This window comes from Episyrphus balteatus, chromosome 1, assembly GCF_945859705.1.
Source record: "Episyrphus balteatus chromosome 1, idEpiBalt1.1, whole genome shotgun sequence".
Lineage (NCBI taxonomy): Eukaryota > Metazoa > Arthropoda > Insecta > Diptera > Syrphidae > Episyrphus > Episyrphus balteatus.
Window position 1 is genome coordinate 175,352,690 of NC_079134.1, and position 21,003 is coordinate 175,373,692.

At 31.6% G+C, this 21,003-nt stretch overlaps 1 protein-coding gene across 3 annotated transcripts in view; it reads left to right on the forward strand.

The window, feature by feature from the left end:
• Positions 1 to 1,732: 1,732 nt before the first annotated feature.
• LOC129906340 (probable WRKY transcription factor protein 1) overlaps positions 1,733 to 21,003 on the forward strand; it is a 28,950-nt gene continuing 9,679 nt past the window's right edge. Inside the window, exons 1-6 of one of the 3 annotated variants that reach the window (XM_055982070.1) lie at positions 1,733 to 2,140; positions 2,401 to 2,475; positions 14,780 to 14,805; positions 19,714 to 19,802; positions 20,003 to 20,444; positions 20,501 to 20,832. In XM_055982070.1, the coding sequence (XP_055838045.1) occupies positions 2,438 to 2,475; positions 14,780 to 14,805; positions 19,714 to 19,802; positions 20,003 to 20,444; positions 20,501 to 20,832 (927 nt within the window). In that variant the 5' untranslated portion in view covers positions 1,733 to 2,140; positions 2,401 to 2,437. Of the gene's footprint in view, positions 2,141 to 2,395; positions 2,476 to 14,779; positions 14,806 to 15,002; positions 15,577 to 19,713; positions 19,803 to 20,002; positions 20,445 to 20,500; positions 20,833 to 21,003 lie in introns of those variants that run through there. The other 2 variants (XM_055982069.1, XM_055982071.1) reach the window with 2 other exon arrangements.

Below are 21,003 nucleotides of genomic sequence, written 5' to 3' on the forward strand. Positions count from 1 at the left end.
CTTCCACCCTACAAGCTGCAATGAGAGGAAAAACTCCACAGTGCTTATATGTGGTAGTTTTCCCGTGCATTTTAAATGGCACCAACACATTCAACTGTGGAGTTGAGCTCAAAACACTTAAAAACAATTTAAGTGCTCAGTAGGAAATAAATTCATAAAAAAATAATATAATAAATTCAAAACACGAACCTTTTTTTTTTAATTTCTCTACATATTTATTGAAAGGTGGGTGTCTGGAGTGAGCTATTTGAGCTATTTGAGCTATTCAAGTTCATGTACAAACCAAAATCATGTTTAAATTCAAAATTTGTGAGGACATCTACTGGTGAAAGGAAGGTATTAAACGAATTGTACTTTTCACACGTATTCACAGATAGGAAAACAAGAGAAAAATAAGAGAGATTATCTGAAATTAAATTTGCGGGTGTTTTAGGTAAGGGGGGTACGAGTCGGCTCTCTAGGTATTCCTTCCTCTATGATATGTATGACAACAATGAGAGCATTTATTAGTGTACCAGTATTTTTAACAGTTTTTTGTTTATATTTTACTTTTTGTACTAGATTTTCAAAATTTTAGAAATCGACATTCACATAACCGAGCTAATAGCTTAGTTAGTTTTTATTTGTTGGACTTGAAAGAAGACAACACGTAGATTCATACAAAATAACTAAATTAACTTTGGAAAATTTTATATTAGCCACAACGTATTATTTAACATGATAGCTCAACTCCATAATTTGAAACGCTTTCTTTACGATTAAGCTTTAATTTTTTACCGACTTCCACTTTTTTTTTGTGTTTGTTACCTCATTAATTTGGACTAAATGAACCAATTTTGGTAATTCTTTTTGTATTGGAAAGCTGGTGTCTGCAATGTCCTTTTCAATTTCGTTCAGTTTTGGCCATAGAAACTATTAGAAAACCCATAAAAATGATTATAAACTTTGGGTTAGCGAATTTTAATGTACCCTAGGTTAGGATAGGAACTTCATTTTCCTGTCCAATTTTTGACATTGAAAAAAAAACAACGTCTAAAAAATCCGTTACAGAAAATAATTAGGACTAAAAATTTATTTTTAAAACAAGTTCTTATGCTAAAAATCACAAACTTAGTTCGGCACAAAGTTCAAAAGTTATGATTTATGAATCTTGACTTAGGTATAATTTGTATTATTATGGAATATCAAAATTCAAAAAGAGCTCTTCAAGACTTCGTCACACACAGATTGTTTTTAAATTCGCGTTGATTTTGATATTAACTTTCTTTTTGGTAAGTTACAGTGGCGTTGGACAGCTTGAACAAATGAATCTAATCAATAACTAACGGTACAACTACAATAAGTTGTCCCCACTGACAACTTTGCGCCAATATAATCTCCACGCGGTGTCAAAAACGCTCTCTGGTTGAAGAGTCATTAAATTTTTAAATCTTCAAACAATGGCAACTCCAATACCCAAGTTCGTCTCGTCCTCAAACCAAATGAAAACTTTATTTTTAACCAAAAAGCTCAAAAAATAGCTTTTTCGTCCTTTCTACGCTTGCGTCTTTTTTTTTCAATCCTAGTAAATTTATTTTTCCGAAACAAAATTATGTACTCACCCCGATAACAGAGGCATTTACAAAGCACAACAACAATCCTGCTTACCACCCCCTCTTATAAAGGATAGCCAACACTTTTTGGGGGTGAAAAGCCGACGACGACAACGAAAGCGACGGCAACGACTATGAAGGCAACACAAAATCGGCTGTTCTCCTCTGTGGCTTTTTTCGTATAGGTTTCTAGCCCCAAAACGGCTTCCTTCGCAAACAGTCATGAGCAGCACATCACTGTGGAAAAAATCATTCAAAATGGTGGCAGTCGTTGTTGTCGGGTCGTGTTTGTAATTATTTTTTTTAACTTTCTTTTTCTTTCAATACAAAAAAATAAATAATTTGCTTCTTGTGAAGAAAATCCTAAAAAATAATGCAAAAAAGTTAAAATACAATTTATGGTCTTTTTTTAAATCCACCAAATGAGTCCTCAGTGTTGATTAAATAATTTTTTTCATTTTCCATCATTTCGAGACTATAATTTTGAGTGTATAATTCAGGCCAAGTCCTTTCGCCCCCAACAAAAGAAAATTAACAAAAAAAAAAAAGTAAGAAAGCTTTAATTAAAGAAAATTATATATATATATTTTTTGACATAATAGATCATTGCTTAATCATCTGTTTGACGTGTGCTAGAGCCACTTAATTCGTCCACTGATTGGAGTGGTGGCATCTCTGAGTCATAGTTTATTTATTGGTCCTTTTTTTCCGATCCTTATAACTTTCATCTATTTTTTTCCTGCCTCGTCCCCGTGAAAAGAAAGTGTTTTTATTTTTATTTTATTTTTCTTCTTCTTTTTACACAGAGATGAAGAAGTAGTGTTGTTGTGTATGTGTGTATATTTATGTTTATTCGACCTCAATCCATTAAATCAGCACAAGGGTAAGTTCTTACGAAAAAGATTTAAAGTTCCCACTTGTATTTTTATTTCAACATGATTTTTTGGTTGTTTTGTCTATGCGAGATATATCTATTGAACATTTTGTGAAATAATAAAGTTGTATTGGAAAATGGTTAATTGGTTCTCAAAAATCTAATCAAGCTCTGTGTTTCTATTGCCTGCGAGGTGAATAAAAGAACCAACGAAGGTCTAATGGATGAATGAAAACGATGGTGAAGAAACAAGAAGTAAGCTTTTCAGCGAGTGTCTCACAGTGAAAAGTTTTTTTCAAAATCCATGTTTATTTGGCAAGTTTTTGTTGAATAGACTGTTTATTATGTGTGTGCAACTTGTGTTTCTGCTAGGTGACTTAATTAACGACAAATCAAAAGAAAATAACTTTTCTGAACCTTCAGGGAAGTGCGGTTGGTGGGAAGCTGTCAACCCCATTAACGGTTTTTATTCTAAACTTACTACTGTGTGTGATGTGTGTGGGAGGATGTCACACACATCACAGGTGGTGGTGAAATTCATTTTTCCGAAGCGTTTTTTGAAGGATTATTACATATTTTCTTTTGTTTATTATGATTCCTATGGTTGTGTGTATGTGTAGAAATTCTGTTGACTTTGTCTAAGAGAAGAGAAAGTATTTAGTACTTATATCTTCTATGGTTTTGCACACAAATTGAAAAGTTTCACTTATAAGATTGAAAGTATATACGAATACTTGTATAATAATTCTAAGAAAATCCCTTGCCAAATTGCAATCTACTTTTCTTTAGAGGACTTCAAGATTTATCTCCCTGTGGATTTACTTCTTCATCAGCATTTTCAAACCACTTAGACTCTGTGTGTAGCCTTCAAAGTTAAAACTGCAATAGCACGAAATCTTCTTTCAGTTTAGATTGCAGTTGAAGAGATCAGTTCCGATTGCTGCTGCATATTCCAAACCTGTTTTAGTATAGAGTTGCCGCATTTGGTAAATAAAAAAGAATGCAATACAAGGCAATGATTATATTACCTAATAAGTATCACCAGAGTACAATATTATAAATATATACAAAATAAAGCTGCTCAGATATTTGTATTCAGTTAAGTCTTAATTTTAGGACTTTTTTAGAAAAATTTACAAGAATTTATTTACAGAATTTTTATTTCAGCTTCGATTAAGTATGATAAAAAAGATGTTTAAGTTTCGGTAAAGCTTCGATTATTTTTCTTTGTTCAGGGTAAAAACAGAGTGTTATACACTTTTCTGCCTTTGAAACAAGGTTTTAAAAATAAAGGTCATAAAGGTTATTAGAAGCTTTGATGAAGTTATGAGTTTTGGCAGTTAGTTTTGAATGAGTTTTCACTTTAATTAACTATACAAGTATCAAGGAATTTATAGCCGGTATAGTATAGCTTTGTGGAAGTTTACTTTGATGCACCATTTTAAATAGTTGTTCCATATTATTTTTCAAGTGAGGATCACACAAGTCTAAGATGATCAGAAGTAAAGATACTGTGGTAACTAGTTATGGCATTATTTTGATTCTTGAGCAACTTCAGTTCTTATGGGTGATTTCTATGTGAATTAAAAAAAACCGCAATTCAGAGATTAAACATACCTAATTTTATCCCTCGAAAACTATAAAAAATTAATATTGTTACCCATAAACTGGTAATTTCATGACAAAATGAACACGAAATGTGAACAAATTATGCAAGCTTTTTCACATTTTCCATTGGAAATCAGTAGTTCTGAACAGAAATTTTTAATGAGTGAAATTTTCTTAAGACTTCTTGATTTTGATCATTTTTTTTTGGCATATAAGTTTTATATGCTAAAAATAATATCCCACAGTATTTTTGAAAAATTTTAATTTTATTAAAAGTTATGTATTTTTGTTAAAAGGACTATATCTCAGTAGGGAAAAAATAAAAATAAATTAAATGATATTAATAGACACAACAATTTACAAAAAAAAAAATAAAAAAAAAAACATTATAAACAATTTTGTACTAACTTCTGAGGTATGTATGTAGGACCACCATTTTTCTTATATTCATTCCATTCGAAATTTTATATCCTTGGGTTTTCATTTCCTGAACGAAAATTTTAGTGCAATTCACTAGAAAAAAAGTTATGGATGTTTAAACGTCGCAAAATTTCATTTTTTATACAATGGTGTGAAACTAAAAATATACGCGGGCGAAAACCTATTGCGTTTAGTAGAGTTTTTTTACACTGATTACAAAACGGTATTTAAAAATTCCGTTACACCCCTAAAATTTGGACTTAGGCCCAAAAAACGGGGTTTTCACCAATTTTTCGATTTCTTGGCTGTTTTAGAAAGAAGACCTTTTCAATAATGTATAAAATGGGTTGGTTTCTCCAAACAAATAAACTCTAAGGTAATATTTATTTCCAAATCAAACGATGTATTTTTGAGATACAATGAATTTGTATCTACGAAATGTGTCGTCATAGTTTTTTTTCGACTTCAGATTTGAATTTACAATGTTAAAATCTATTAGAAAAGTATATTTTGGTTTAGGTACCAAAAAAATTTATTCTCAATTATCGACATTTTTTAGACTCACCAAACATTTTTCATTATTTCATGTTTTCTCATAGGTATTTACTTAAAAACCATATATTATGAAAAATAAAAGAAAAGATGTAAATATTGTGCTAATTTAAAAAATAAATCCATGAAATAGCTTAACTAGAGGTCTAAAAGTTTGTTTTAGTAATTTGGCACTTTTTGGAGTTTTATTTTTCAAAATTTTAATTTTGTTTGGAAAATGAATCTATGAATCCTAGATATAAGATCCAACACCTTTTTGACATGAATTAAGCCAAATTTCTGGCTTATATACTATTTTGAAAAAACAAATTCCATTTAAAGCCTTATTATGGCCGCCATTTTAAATACAAAAAAGTTTGTAGCTTTTTCGTTTTTTTCATACTAATATCCTTCAGTGTACCAAATTTCATGATATTTAGTCAAGAAATGGCCGTGCAAATGAATTTTTACGCCAAAAAGCACTAAAGGGACCACTTTACGGGGCCACGACAGCTCAACGTACGCCTCTGACTGAATGTAACACTTTCGAACGGAACGGCGAATTTGGTGGAGCGATCTACAAATCGAAGAAGAAGAGGAAGAGGAAGAAGAAGAAGAAGAAGAAGAAGAAGAAGAAGAAGAAGAAGAAGAAGAAGAAGAAGAAGAAGAAGAAGAAGCAGCAGGGCTGTCGTTTCACATTTAGAGTTATAAGTACTTTAGTACTAATAAAAACAAATAGGTAGTATTTTCGTATTTAAAAATGCAGTACGCCGCAGAACGGTAAAAAAACACAACACGTGGCATGTTGCATGTTTCATGTCGCAAGTTGCATGTGGCAAGTGGCAAGTACCATGTGGCATGAAACATGGTGCAAGTGCATGTGGCAAGTAGCACGAGGCATGTGGCATTCAGTATGCAAAATATGGCTAATTTTACACTGAGGGAAAAGCCACCATAAAACCACGTAAAATCAATGAAAACCACATTGATTTAACTATTATTCATAATGATTTTGCGTTAAAGATGAACATTTTAAAATCAACGTGGAAAAAAGGTTAATTTTTGATGGTTTCGTATCTTAAAGTCACATAAATCAAAGTAGTTCATCTTTGAAACAATGATGTTTCAACTTCAATTTAATTTTTCCCTCAGTGTTTGTGGCAAGTTGCATGTGCCAAGTTGCATGTGGCAAAGCAACATAGACTAAAACTAAACCAATATAAGTTCAAGTGACCTCAACTCCAAAAAATTTTTTATAAAGCGTTTCGCTTTATAATTTACAGTATATTCATGCTGTGAGTTTTATATAGTGTTGGTAAACATCGACCAAAATAAGGCGTCTTAGTAAGGGTACAACAGATCTAACTGATGAGCCCACTGTCGTACCTGGGCGAAACGCTTTATAAAAAAATTTTTGGAGTTGAGGTCACTTGAACTTATATTGAATTATATTCAATCACTCCACTTAAAATAAAAATAATTTTAATAATTTTTTATTATTTTTGTTATTTTTTTCTTCGTTACTTAAACTAAACCTGTATTTTTTTTTCTCAAAAAATTAGCCCCGGTAATTGGTAAGAAGATTTTTAATTTCCAATTATAAAGATTTTTTCATGCATAACTATACTCAGGGAAGTCAGATTGTCTTGGGTTAAGGTACGGAGATAGCATCAAAAAATTTCCTAATATCACCATAAGCTGAGATTGTTAAAAAATACGCTGTACTGGCGGCGGCGTACTGCATTTTCATTTAATATACTGAGTGAGGAGTATAACTTCAGTCGCGTGTACATGTGTACACACACTCTTTTTTTTTTGTTTCGTAATCCTGCAGTCCTAAGATAAATCATGTATGTATTAAACCTAGTACCTATACCTATTTCAAAAGTCAATTCCTTATTTTCAACAAGACAAAACAATTCAAACTTTCTTTTAAACTCTCTCATTGGCAACCATGGAATAAATAGTTAATGTACATTTATCTCAAACAAAAAAATCAGAAATAAAATATTCCAAATGCATTATGCAGAGGGAAGGAGGCATCATGTGGTGCATTATTGTGAAAATTTTAAGATACTTTCAAAAGCGCAATGATAATCGTAATCAATTGCTGTGCATACATTCATATCTACATACTGTTTCCTTTTTCGTTTTGTTTTTTTTTTATTATTATTTTTTTTTCTGTGTATTCAAGCAAAGACAATAAAGCACAAAAAAAGCTATTTGCATCCTTTTGTGTTGCAAAACTGTGTGATGATGCCACCAACAACAACAACAACAAAAGAGCGATGATGCACTCCTCTCGTATTAAGAAAAAAACAAGAGAATTATTTTTCTCCCCTCTCTCGCAACCTCGTTCAAAGCCCCGCATAGCTGCAAGGAATAAGGAATATATTTGGAAGGGGTTCATCACAGGAGTATGGGTGTGTGGGAGTTCCATTTCAACATCCATAGCCAGCAGCTTTACTCTCTGACTAACAACCCAACAAGATTCCGGTCTCATCCCATCCAATATCAATCCAAACGAACCACCCTACTCAACCCACCGCCCCACATCGTTCGTCGGCTGTGCCATTCCATCCTTGCATTGTGTTATAGTTCTAAACAAAGGAGCACAGAAATATGTGCGGTAAAAGTGGAGACAGGGGGGAAACAGAGGGATTCCTGTTATTGTTTGCACAAAAATTAACTTTATTGTTATCTATTTTGTTGTTGTGTTGCTTTTTTTTTTGTTTGTTTGTTAGTCGTTGTTGGTGTGTCCTAATTTTTGATGCTTTTTCATTATTTAAGGCCAAACATCCTTGAAATATCAAAAGGAATTACAAAAAAATGCAAGAAAAAAAATAATATACGAGAACGTTCTGAAAAATTAGGGCTGTTACATTGTTCTAGAGTAATTATTTCAGGACAGAGACAGAGTAGTAGTTAATCTTAGTCTCACCCAACGGCAGCGTTCCAGTGTAAAAATAGTTTATTTTCAGAAAATAGAATGCTTGATGGTGGTAGAAAAATGCAGTGTGCTAAAAACCTTAATGTAGCAAAAATAAAATTATGAAACCAAAAAACATGACATTGTCATCAAAAGTTGCGGGTTTCTAAAAAAAAAAAACTAAAAAAAAAGGATTTTGAAATATTTATTATGCAAAAATGCACATTTGTATTTGGTGGAGAATTCCATCCCTCTTCTTTCATTCGCGTGGATACAACAATGCAAAAAGAAGAAAACGATATGGGTTTTATAAATGGATACACTCAGCATTTTAGTTCAACAAGTTGACAAACACAAGGAGTGGACGCTTCAATGGAGTGTACTTAGAGCAATATAAATACTAAAAATTGTTAGTCATCATATCACCATTTTTATGTTTTATACAATAAATTTTGAAGGTTATTGAAAATATTTCTTAGGGAATAGAAGAAGAATAATAATATACTTGACATTGTTTGAGAATGGGTTATGATTCACTTTTTGATGCTGCATTGACCCTCAGTTAAATGACATTCAACTTTAACAGAGTTCAATGTTTTAAAACTTACCAATTTTTTTGGTTTTGGATATGGAATTAGCTCCTAACTTAATTAATTTTGAATGTTCTTTTTTTATTTTTATTTTACCTCAAAAATCACAAAATAAAAATTTTTTTACTCAGTGTAAAAATTGTTTTTCAATGTGGTGCGTTTGCTCAACATAAGCCCAGGATATCTCAAGTTTTTTTCTTAATTCCACCATTTGTTCAAAAGATACAATAAAAACTTTTTTTCATATCAGAAACCGAAAAAACTATGGAATTTTTTATTCTGCGTAAAAATTGTTAGTTTAAAACCGTGGTTTGGGTTTGCCCAAGGTAAGCTGAGGATAGGCCAACTTTTATTTTCCCTATCCTACCCTTAGTTTAAAAATTATAGAAGCATTATTACTACCTCAAAAAAAAATTAAATAGTACGCATACGCCACAGTGACCTGGTGGTCACTGCGCACAGTGCTGTATTTTGAACTTTCTAAGTGGCTTTTTTAACTTAAAAGTGATTTTGGTGTAAAATTTTAAGTGTTACGGCCATAATATTCACTAGTTTAAAAAATACATCTGGATGTAAAGAAATTGAAATTTCAAAAATAAATCCAAATCCATAATATTCACTATCACACAGAGAAAAAAATAGTCATTTTTAACTATTTTTTAACCATTTTCATAGTTAAAACCAAGATAACTATTTTGGATTTATTTTTGACATTTGACAATTTTACATCCAGATGTATTTTTTAAACCAGTGAATAATATGGCCGTTAATGTTTTTTTTTTAACCAGCCTATGAAGGTAGTATCCCATTAAAAAAACCTTGCTGAAATCAAAGAAATAACATTTGACCAAATCTTGTTGGACCGTAAAATCAAAATCCGTTTTCATGAGTTTTGTTCTATTTCTGATAAGTGTTCGTTCTTGTTGATTCTCATGAAATAGTGTGACCTAATTGAACTTAAAATACCTTCAATAACTGAATTTCATTTTTATTTTAAACATAAAATATGACACTATGTCGATTTTCCTGCGCCTGAAAACCTAAACGTTGATTATCCGATGATATTTTAAACCAACAGTATTGACATTGTAAGAGACTTCATCTCTTACGATATAGCCATACAAATAGTTTAGTACTAAAATATATACACGGCAACTCTTTACGACCATGCATTTGCATTGACTCCGAAAAGAAAGCTTTAATTATGATTCTTTTAAAACATATGATTTGTTATGTATTATGTGTTCTCTTTGAACGTAACAGAAATATCGAATGATTTCTTAAAACAGTTTTATTTCTAATGCTCATTGTTTAATGTATAACTGCATTGTTTTTTTTTATTGAAAAAGCTTATTCAAAGCTTTAAAGTATTACTGATTATGTTTTTGCATTAGAATTTAAGTTAGTCTTAATATAGATTTTCAACAGATAAGTCTGTTGAATTGAAATGTAAAGTCTTAATAAAGATCTCTAAAGAATACGTTCTTGTTTTAATTATTTGTAATGCTTTTTATTTGCTTGTCGCTTTAGTTTTGCTCGTTTTTATAAGTTGTCATAAGTTTGCTTGCATGATTTGCTTTTTAATTAAGAAATAGAAGCTTACAACATTGAGTCTTTCTTAAAATTTTTCAAATGTTGAATCATTTGAAAAATTTTAAGAAACAAAAAAAAAATTAGCACAAGAAGAGTTTCTTGTTTCTTGTAATTGAATGTCAGTTTTAAGAACGGAATAACTCCACTTTTTTGCGAAAATGACTTTCACATCTTCGAAGTCGAAACAAAACAAAAAAAAATATTTTGGCGGCCGAAGTTACAGGGGGTGAAAAATCCCATAAGTTTGAAGAAAAGAATAAATCCAGAACCCGATTGAGTTTTTTACGTTTTCCCAACAGTTTTCCAAAATAAACTTATTCCGTTCTTAAAACTTACGATTCAATTGTTGTTTTTAAAAAAATTAGATATATGTATTTTGAATTCTGCTGATCCAGTAATCAAGATTAAGATTAAAGAAATATCAATTAGATAAAATGCATTTCAAAATTAAAAAAAAAAAATTATTGCAAATAACAATATTTTGCTTTAAAAAAATGTTATTAAAAATAAAATATTTTCTGCGTTGAAAAAAAAAAAAAACAATGCTAAATGTTGGCCTATACAAGAATCTTGTCAATTCACTTATTTGTATTTTTTTTTTTCCTTAAAATTTGTTTGTTTCATTTGTTTGTAATTTGTGACTGTATAAATAATTTACGTCAAATAATTTTCTGCTAAATTCGCTAAAATTTTAAAATAATTGTACATACAAAATAATATCTGGATGGAATAAGTTCCCACATGTGCATCACAATCATAATCCTTAGGCTTTAAAAAGAGGATTGTCATTGCCACTCACAGTGAACATACACAAAAAAAAAAGCATACAAAACAAACAAAAATAAAAATAAAAATCCTGACCCAATACTGCCATTGTTATATTATGAAATATCCTACATTGCACAAAATAAGGATTTCACATGTCATCAACATCATCATCCTTCTTTATTTATAAAGAATCCACCAGCACTCCAATTATAAATACACATATATGAACATTATTATATCTGTGTGCAATAAATTGTAGAAATTTTAATTGTTACATCAGAAAAGGAAACAGAATACGACACAACATAGCATAGCTCAGAGTTTGCCTTTTGGCTTCTGAAAAACAAAAAAAAAAAAAGAAAATGACATTTTATCTCTTGCATTTGAGTTTCTGTTCCTGAAGTCTTATAGGATATTGAATTAAATGCCAGTTGGCTCCTTACGAATGTCTTTTATGCAATAATTCTAAAGAAAACTAAGTTGACAAATAATTGGCCAAGAAGGACTCATTATATCGATCAAATTGATTTATTTTAATTACAAAGACATAGGATATCTAACTCACCTGTGCTATTCAAGGATATTAAACGTCAGTATAAGGCTTCTATTCTATGTTATTGCATGTGGTTTTATTCTAGGCTCTAATTTTGGTTTTCTATTTCAAAGGTGGATACTCAATAGTTTTCCAGTAGGTATGTATTTAGTACAAGGATATAAACTATCCGCAGTCACGTTTACATGTTTTTTTTTATATAACCTTGTCTATCTTCTCCAAAGTAATACCATTATTCGACAAAGGATGATAATATTTAAGTAATTAAACACCAACAAAACATAACTGTTTGCATGAATTTATCAACAAATAAAATTAATATCTACATCTTGCACACATTCATGTAAAAATTATAACGCTTTTGCTGATAAAGAAGAATAAACAAACAAAAAAAAATAACTTATTTCCTTATTCACATAATGTGTGTTTCATAATATCCTTTGTCAATTCATTAACTCCTTGTTTGTGGTTGATAAAGTCGAAGGCTCGAAGGTAAGAAAAGGGAAAGACGAAGTCATAGAACAAACAAAAACTGCGTCGCCAGTTCATTTGCTTTCTCATAGACGCATTAGACGAGAGAGGCAAAAGGACCTCTGTCATGCGAATGCTTAACGCCGAATACTAATTATTTTTTTTTTTTTCTTCTCTGCTACCAAAACGGAACTAGGAAACGAAGACATTCTTAAAATATTTGCCTTGTTAAATAGAAGAAAAAGTAAAGAAGAGACCTTTTTCTGGTTGTTTGAACTATACCGCTCTTCTATAAGAGTGTATTACTCATTCTTATATTGGAGTATGTTATCTTATAGTGTTCTTTATTGGTGTTAGTTGTAATGATATTGCGATGATAAAAAGAAGCATTTCAGTTTTAGATGGAAATATTACATTGTGACACGCTTGCTTTTTTTTGCGTTTCATCTAATAGACGCAGGACGAAAAAAAAAAGGACGAAATAAATAAAAACAAAAAATAAAAGAAAAATATGAAATTAACGACCTTTCCCTGTTAAGGAGACACATGATGTTGTGTGTTTTCCTAAAGGACGAAGGATATACTTACTATATTTTTATTTATGAGGAAATGAATATTATTTTCACATTAATAATTAACGATGACCAATGATGCAAGCCTTTATTTTTATACCTATACTCTTGCTTAAAGGAATGTTTGTTTTTATGTTAAATGGGTGTGTGTTGCAATTTAAGGATTGCGTTGTTGTTAACGATGAAAGTCGAGTAAATAAAGGGTTGGTTTTACAACTATGGGAATGTATGTTCAGTTCTAATGATAGTTTTGTAAAGAAATTAGAAATTTTTTTTTGGGGAATGTATTATACAAATTAACAAACTTACAGCAAAACTGGTATGAGGTACCAATGCTCGCTTAGATCCCTATTCTAAAATTTGTGACCTCACTTTCATTCACAATCAATGATAGTCGTTTTTTAAAAATATTTGAGTCATAACACAATGAGAATTATAATTAAAAAAAAAAAAAACTTAAACAAAGAAGGTAATAATCGAAATCATTTTTAAGGATAGGTACTAATGGATGGATTACCTGAACATATTAAACAATAGCTAATGCGGACTAGCGGGTTGGTGTCTTAAACCATTTTAATTATTACATTAATGATTTCCTAGCTAGTTCTTGGTGTGTTTCTTATACCTTACCTGAATAAAACAAAACTATCGTAACTTGTTCCCCAATATATTTCTTCTTGGGATATTTCTGGAGACCTGAGTAAAAATGTTTAAAGAAAAAAATAAAAAAGATCTTGACCGCCGCACCACCACCACCGTTTGGCGGAAAATTTCGTCGTACCACCCCCGCACCATTTAATTTTGAATGAAAAATTCAGTGCACCACCGCCGCAACACGTCCTATATATTTCATTTTGTATGAAAAATTCGCTGCACCATGATACATAATGTTGGATTATTGAAAAATAAAAAAAAAAATTACCGACGAGAAGGAGACTCCAACTCAAGTATACCTACAGAACACTTTCAATTAGAAGTCCAACGCCAATAAGTCATGTTTGTATGAACGGGCAATTTGTTGCTCAAGTCAAAATAAGAGGACTTAAACATTTGTATAAGTACGAGAATAGAATTTTTGATCATGGTGCAGATGTGGTGCGGCGAGCGGTGGTGCAGCGAATTTTTTTATATATTTTTTTCATTTTTTCAAAATAAAATGGTACGGACGTGGTGTGGCGGCGGTACACCAAATTTTTCATTCAAAATGAAAAGATGCGCACGTGATGCGGCGGCGGTACACCAAATTTTTCATTCAAAATGAAATGATACGGAGGTGGTACAGTAGTGGTGCGGCTGTGATGAAGTGAATTTTTCCATATTTTTTTCATTTTTTCAAAATAAAATGGTGCGGACGTGGTGCGGCGGCGGTACATTAAATTTTTCATTCAAAATGAAATGATGCGGACGTGGTGCAGTAGTGGTGCGGCGGTGATGAAGTGAATATTTTTCATATTTTTTTAATTTTTTCAAAATAAAATGGTGCGGACGTGGTGCGGCGGCGGTACACCAAACTTTTCATTCAAAATAAAATGATGCGGACGTGGTGCAGTAGTGGTGCGGCGGTAATGAAGTGAATTTTTTCATATTTTTTTCATTTTTTCAAAATGAAATGGTGAGGACGTTGTGCAGCGGTGGTGAGGTGGAGTTCCATTTTTACTCGAGGATCTTTATAGGCGCAGTAAAAATATTTTCTATAAACATACAATAATGATGTTGAGAAGTGTTTGCTCCTATTCCCTATTGGAATCCGAAATAAACATCAAAAAGACTAGGTACATACATTTGGGATTTCTTCTAATTGTATGCAACTGCATTTGTTTTTCTCCTGTAGTTTTTGGGCCTCTGAATGCATGCAAATTTTAATTTGCAGAATTCTTTTCTACATTATCTCGAGTGGAGCTCTGTCATCCGTCAGTCGGGGACCCCGGGGCACCACCACCGTCTCGTCTGTCCCAATGGAATGTACGCCCCTGACAAACTACCAACACATCACTACAAAAAAGATATATATTTATTATACAGAGTTATTAACAAATTATAGTTCAAAAATTTGAATATGGTGGGGCTCTTATGACCACAAATATACGTATGTATTTGTGAAGAGATAAAGCGCATTAAGAAATATTGATTAAAAATCAAATTCCAAATTGCAGAGTGCATTTCACCATAAAATTATTGTTTTTTAATAATCTGGTTCGACAGAACTTCAAATAAATATCTCATTTTTTAGTTGGGAGTATTTTTAATCAAAACCTTTATATTTTTGTTCTCTTTCCAGTTTTGGATATATCCACCTGTTACAAAGTAAGTTCACATTTTACACACAAAAAAAAATGTAATATTCTTAGCATGGCAAAAAACTCATCCAGCACTTCTTTGTTTTCACATTTTTTTCCACACACAATTTTTTTTTAATTTTTTGTTATTTACTATTTTTGTTCATTTTATCAAGGATTTTAATTTATACATAGTTTTTTTGTATGTCGAAACTTTTTTTTCAGGTTTGAATCTCTTCTACATCTGCTAACACCTATCACACACGTGCTCATAAGTGTAAATGTTTTATGTGTCTATTTTGTGTATATCTCAATAGAAACTAAATAATTTGCATCTTTGTAAATGTTAAGCCTAAAAAGTTTGCATTAAAAAATATTAAAAAAAAATTAAACAAAAAATTCATATAAACTATACTATCAATGTTTTGCATCTAACTAAATTTATAATAAAATAATTAAGAGTGGGTAAGCATATAAAAAATTGTAAAAATAAATTCCCAAGTGGAAGAAGTAAGGCCGCGACGGGGCAGAGCTGGTGGAGGAGGTGAAGACGTCAGGCGGACAAGAAGAAGACTATTCAATATGGCTCCTTTTAAATTGAAATTTCGCATGGGTGGCTCAAGGAGCACATCCCAAGAAGTCGATTCAGATCCTCAGGTTAATGAAGCTCTCCTCAATCATTCGACTACAATTGGAGCTAGTAGTTCGACAATTGATTCAGCCGATTGTACTAGTTTGGGATCAATTGGCAACGAAAGGAAATCTTTGCTGCCAAATAAAACTAATAATTTACGATTGGGTAAGAATAATTAAGCTTTTTTTTCTAATAAAGCTTTATATCTATTTTTGAAAAAAAAAAAAAAAACTGTATCTCCTTCTGCATGTATCTTATCATCTGCATCATATAGTATTGATTGAAGTAGTTGCTAAAATAAATTAATTGGAATTATTACTCAATTGGCCTACATGATTTGTGTTAGAATAATTTAGATACATCTGATATTTAACCTTACAATTTTTGTTAAAATCAACATCAAAATTATAACAATCTTTCTTTTTTCACATAATTTAACAGCATATTGAAAAAACTCTTCTCAAATTCAATACACGAATTTTATACAAAATTACTGCTTTGAAATCACAACCTTACAATTCCAAACATGTACACAATTGTATGCCAAATAAAAACGCAAAATGCTAAAAATTAAATAAAATAAGAACAAAAAACAAAAATCAAAAAAGCTTTCTCAAACAACAAACCATCCATAACACTATTATTGCACTATATATACGAAAATAACAATAACTTTTGATTTCTTTGAGCGGAAAGAATCGTGAGAACAGGGTCGGACTGGGGCATAGGGGCCCAGGTGGCAAAATGATAAAAGTTGAAAATTCTTCATAGATTTGAAAATTTTATTAAAAAGCGGAATAACTTCCTCTATAATGATTTTCAAATTGTTGAACTTGCAACTGCAAATAGACAATAGCCCTCAGCCTCAGTGATAGACCCGAATTTAGCGATAACTTTATTTTAACAAAAAATAAAATATACCTACATAATACATCTCACTTCCAAATTTAAATAACGTTATGATTTTAAAATCGACTTAGTTACAGGTGAACTGTTTCTTATCCGATTCCAAGTTTAGAAGTTAGATGTATGTTTTATTACTACATATTATTTCTTTTGCTTAAGTCGAGTTATGCTAGGTTCGAGTCTTTTGGACTTATAGACAAAAGAATTAATTAAAATAATCATGTTCTAATTTAAGAAATAAAAAAGGTTTATGAGACTCTTGTTCTTTCCTTTAAAAAATTTTTTTTTATTTCCAAAAGTTCTGAATTTTAGTTCGGATTGTTTGCATTCATTCAGAAATTCAGAGTTTTGTTTGAACTGAAAACGTTCGCTCTCATTTTCTTTACGAATTTAATTGGTGAAAAAAAACATGTTGCAGACATTCATTACTTATTTTGGGGCCCCTATAGGTAATGAAAAGCTCACAAAAGATCGCCGAGGACGAGGACAAGTACGGTACGCGAAAAACCCTTTAATTTGAATCCTGTTTCTGTTGATTCAAGTCTTTAAGATAGATATCTTAGGTGAAAATAAGGAAACTGAGTGCACATCATATAGGTATCTGTTTGTTTCGTTGTTTATTTCTTACATCCCGTTTCTTCCCTAAATACAATCTAGCGTGTGGCCCTGGCATATACACGTAGGAGCCCTGGGGCACTACCCCGGTACAAGGGTATGTCCAATTCTACACCCCTCGGGCACCAAACCTTTTAACTTCTTATATGATTATAAATATAACTTTCAAAAAGTTAGAGTAAGGGCCTGCATTTGTTTGAAATTTGTATTTGTACTTGTTTTTTACATGTTCTGTATGTATTTTTATTTTGTAACTATGGGATAGCTGAAGGCAATCGCCAAGTCAGTTATATGGCCAGTCCGACCCTGCGTGAGAACATAATTCAACAAAAACCACATTTGACTTTTTTCACAATTCTGTGCTAAGATGTTCTTATTCTTAATAAAGCAAGAGTAGAAAATCCTGTTTTGAACTAATCCAGACAGGGTCATTAAACATCAATTTAAAATAGGCTCATTCATCAAAACTAAATTGATAACAGTTGACACAATGAATAAAATATCCAAGGTACGTTTAGAAATTTGCATTATCTATTTACATAGGTGACTTCAAGTGTTTCGAAGGTAAAGAAAAAGAACATAATTTCAAAAAATCAAACTGCCCCAAATATATTCCTGCCTTTTATCTATCTACAAAATAAATTTCAATTATTGTTGAAGAAAAAAGATAAAAAAAACTTGGGAAAAAAAAAACTTACTTTTTCTGTTATTCGGTTAAAAATCACTTTAGTATAACAAATGGATGTACATTAGGGTGGTCCTTATTTTAATCTTTTTCTAAAATTGAGTGCGACGCCCAGTAATCAAGTCGAAAAAAAAATTAAAAAATTCCCTATTTTTTTCATATTTTTTATATCTCTAACCCTTCCTGGTCCTATTTTGATAAGAAGCTTGTACTGGTTGTTACTAGAGCAGGGGTGATATTCTGTGTCCAGTGTTGGACACAAAAGATGGATCTTTGATTATTATATGTACATATAATAGGTATGAAAGAATTATACGTATTATACCGTATGAAAGTATAATAGTAAAGAGGGCGCCACTATTTTTTTGAAGAGGCTATATAAACTGTCATTTTTTTCCCTTTAAAAGCAAATGATGAAATATCAAAAATTAAAAAAAAAAAAACACTTCTTAATGAATTAGGGTCAGGAAGGGTTAGGAATAAAAATTTGAAAAAATTATTGCATTTTTTTTCCGGATTTGGAACCAATTTTTTATTCCTAAGGACCACTCTTATGTGCATGTTGGTTATGGCCATGGTCGCTCATTTACTTGAATCACGAGTTTTGAGTTATTCCTGCAAAAACTCATTTGTTAACATTAAAAATTGACAGGGAAGGAGCACTAGTTTTGTTTTAGAAACTAATTTTTTACATATAAAAAAAAGATCACTGCTAATTGCTAATTTTGAAACTCGTTTTCTGAAAAACAAGTAATTTTTGAGTTATGACAGTGTTCAAGTAAATGAGCGATATGTTCTACAAGTTTGAGATTTTTTGAAACCTTCAAAAAATTGCTAAAAATAAAAAAAAACCTAAAATTTTCACGGTCATTTCTTGACGAAATGTCATTTTATGCTTTTTTTGGATTTTTTTTTTGTTTAAAGCACCTTTTTTACATCTTTCCTATTTATTTTCATAAAAACATAATTGGCAAATTAACGCCAAAATAATCAACGTTATAGAATATTAATAGGAAGGAAAGATGTAAAAAAGGTGCTAACTTAAACAAAAAAAACCCCTTCTTAGTCTTCACCCTGCACTACTTTTCCGCGCTATTACGATTTGAAATTCGAAAAAAAAACCCAAAAACGACCCACCTTTTTTTTGGCTTATTTATATCAATGAATGTTTGATGTTCCAGAGTTATTTCTTAGAGGCCTAGATTTATAAATTCTCATCAGATTGTAGATGAAGAGCTTTAGACGTTCAGAAAACACATGCGATCTTACAGGCTATGTTCCGGAAGCTGATGTCTCTATAAAATAGTTAGCGCAGTTTAGAGGTTTCATTCCTTCGTAATGCTATCTTTCAATTGAATTTGACAGATGAGTTGGTGAATACTCCCAACTCCAAACCAGATTATCGGCTGCTGGAATAGTTTAATCCTAGTTTAATCCTACACTTCACCCATGTCGGAGTTTTTAGCCTTCTTCGTCATGAAAGTTGAAATATTATATCCCCTTATGCTTCTAATTTACCTCAATAATATTGTATCTCTTTTCGAAAGTCATAAGAAACAAGTTTTTTTAGTACTTACTTTTTTTATTCTTTAACAAATCTAATTTCCCACGTATGGTCACCCCATTTCATCATCATCAGCCACCGGCTATAGTATGCTAGTTTTCTTAATAAAGCAAAAACTGCAAAAAGCCAAGTGTTAGGCATATGAAAAGAAGTACACATACCCTCCGGCTGTATCTTCAACTCCTTTCGAAATTATAATTTTTTTTATTTTTTTAATATGAGCAGGTGTGGGCGTAACTTAGTTCTGCAAAAGCTAAAAAAAAAAACTCCACCCACAGTACAAACATGACCCATTGAATACTAAAGTTGCACTTTCACATCCATATAAAAGCCTTCATCTCATGACTTGACTTATACATATATGTAAATTATGTTGATGGTTCAGATGGCGACAATGATGATGACACGATGAGAGTTTTGAAGTGATGTTGGTGACCTCAGAAGTCAATGTGATGACAAGAACGTTACTTTTTTTTCTTTTTTTCTTTGATAATGATTTAAGGTTAAAATTTATTCATTCATATTTTTGCAGGATATTTGAATCCCACCATAACCCAGTGCACATCAGAAAGTCCTGTGCCGAAGAGCCCACCGCCTTCTTACGAACACGTTCTTGAGGAAGTGAGTTTAATTTTAATTTTTTTCTTTTTTTTTCTGTAAATTGATTCCTTGAAGCATGGTGAAATTGTCCTAATGTGTCATAGGCGACGACACGGTGTTAATACGAACGTTGATGGCTGTTCATAGTCTATACTGATGCTTAACTTTGTTGTCTTATTTTCTTCTTCTATTTTCTGGTGGGTTTTAAATTATTCCTGAAGAACACACGCCTTGCAAACAGTCTCGACTTAGGTAGTCGACTAACATTGTCCGCTGAAGACGGTTGTAGCGGTCGTGACAGTGCTGGGGATCAATCTTCCAACATTCGAAAGAGTACATCGGGAAGAACTTCATGCGAACAGATAGAAAATCAATGCACAGATCCTGATTGCACTGAGAACACTGAATCAAATGAACATATCTCTGAGGACGCTCACAACAACAACAATCAGCAGAGTCAGAACCATTGTAACAACGTCGTCGTGCAGGAAGAAGAAGACGACGATAACGAACCTGACAATCGCAAGGAATCAATTGATTCAACTGAATATTTAATTTCTAGAATGACGGCACCTTCGTCAGAGGAGAATTTGTTAGACGATTGTAGCGGTAGTGCCTGTCATAGTTCGGATAATTCAGGATTCTGTGATCCTTTAATGCATGGTAAGTTTTAAAATAGTAATGCAATTTTCTATCCTAATTTTTTAATTTTCATTTAGAAGCTCATCATAACCAAAATAACCAGCAACAGGACTTGGATTGTAGCAATCACGACGAATCACAGCAGAATCAACCTCCGCCAGAGTACTCAGAGAACCAAGAGAATCAGCAAAGTGACAGTGAAAGTGACGGTGGCTGGGACTCAAATCAAATGAGTCAAATGAGTGGAAATTATTCACAACAGCAGGAGAGATCGGAAATTATAAGTAACAAATCATCGAAGGAAATTTACAAAGCCATATCCAAGCAATGGGGTATAACGTGCAAAATGTCGGATCAATGTCGATGCATGGAGTGTCAAAGTCACTACTTTGATTGCGAGTTTGATGATGTAAGTTGTTATTATAGTTTTTCAACAAGTAAAAGGAGAATTATACAATTAAGGTCACTATGGTGTATACGTACTTTTTTTTTTTATAAAATTTAATTAACAATCCACTTAAATCACTCTTTCAACAATGTTAAATTATAATTATAAGATTGAAGTCACTAGGGTGTATAC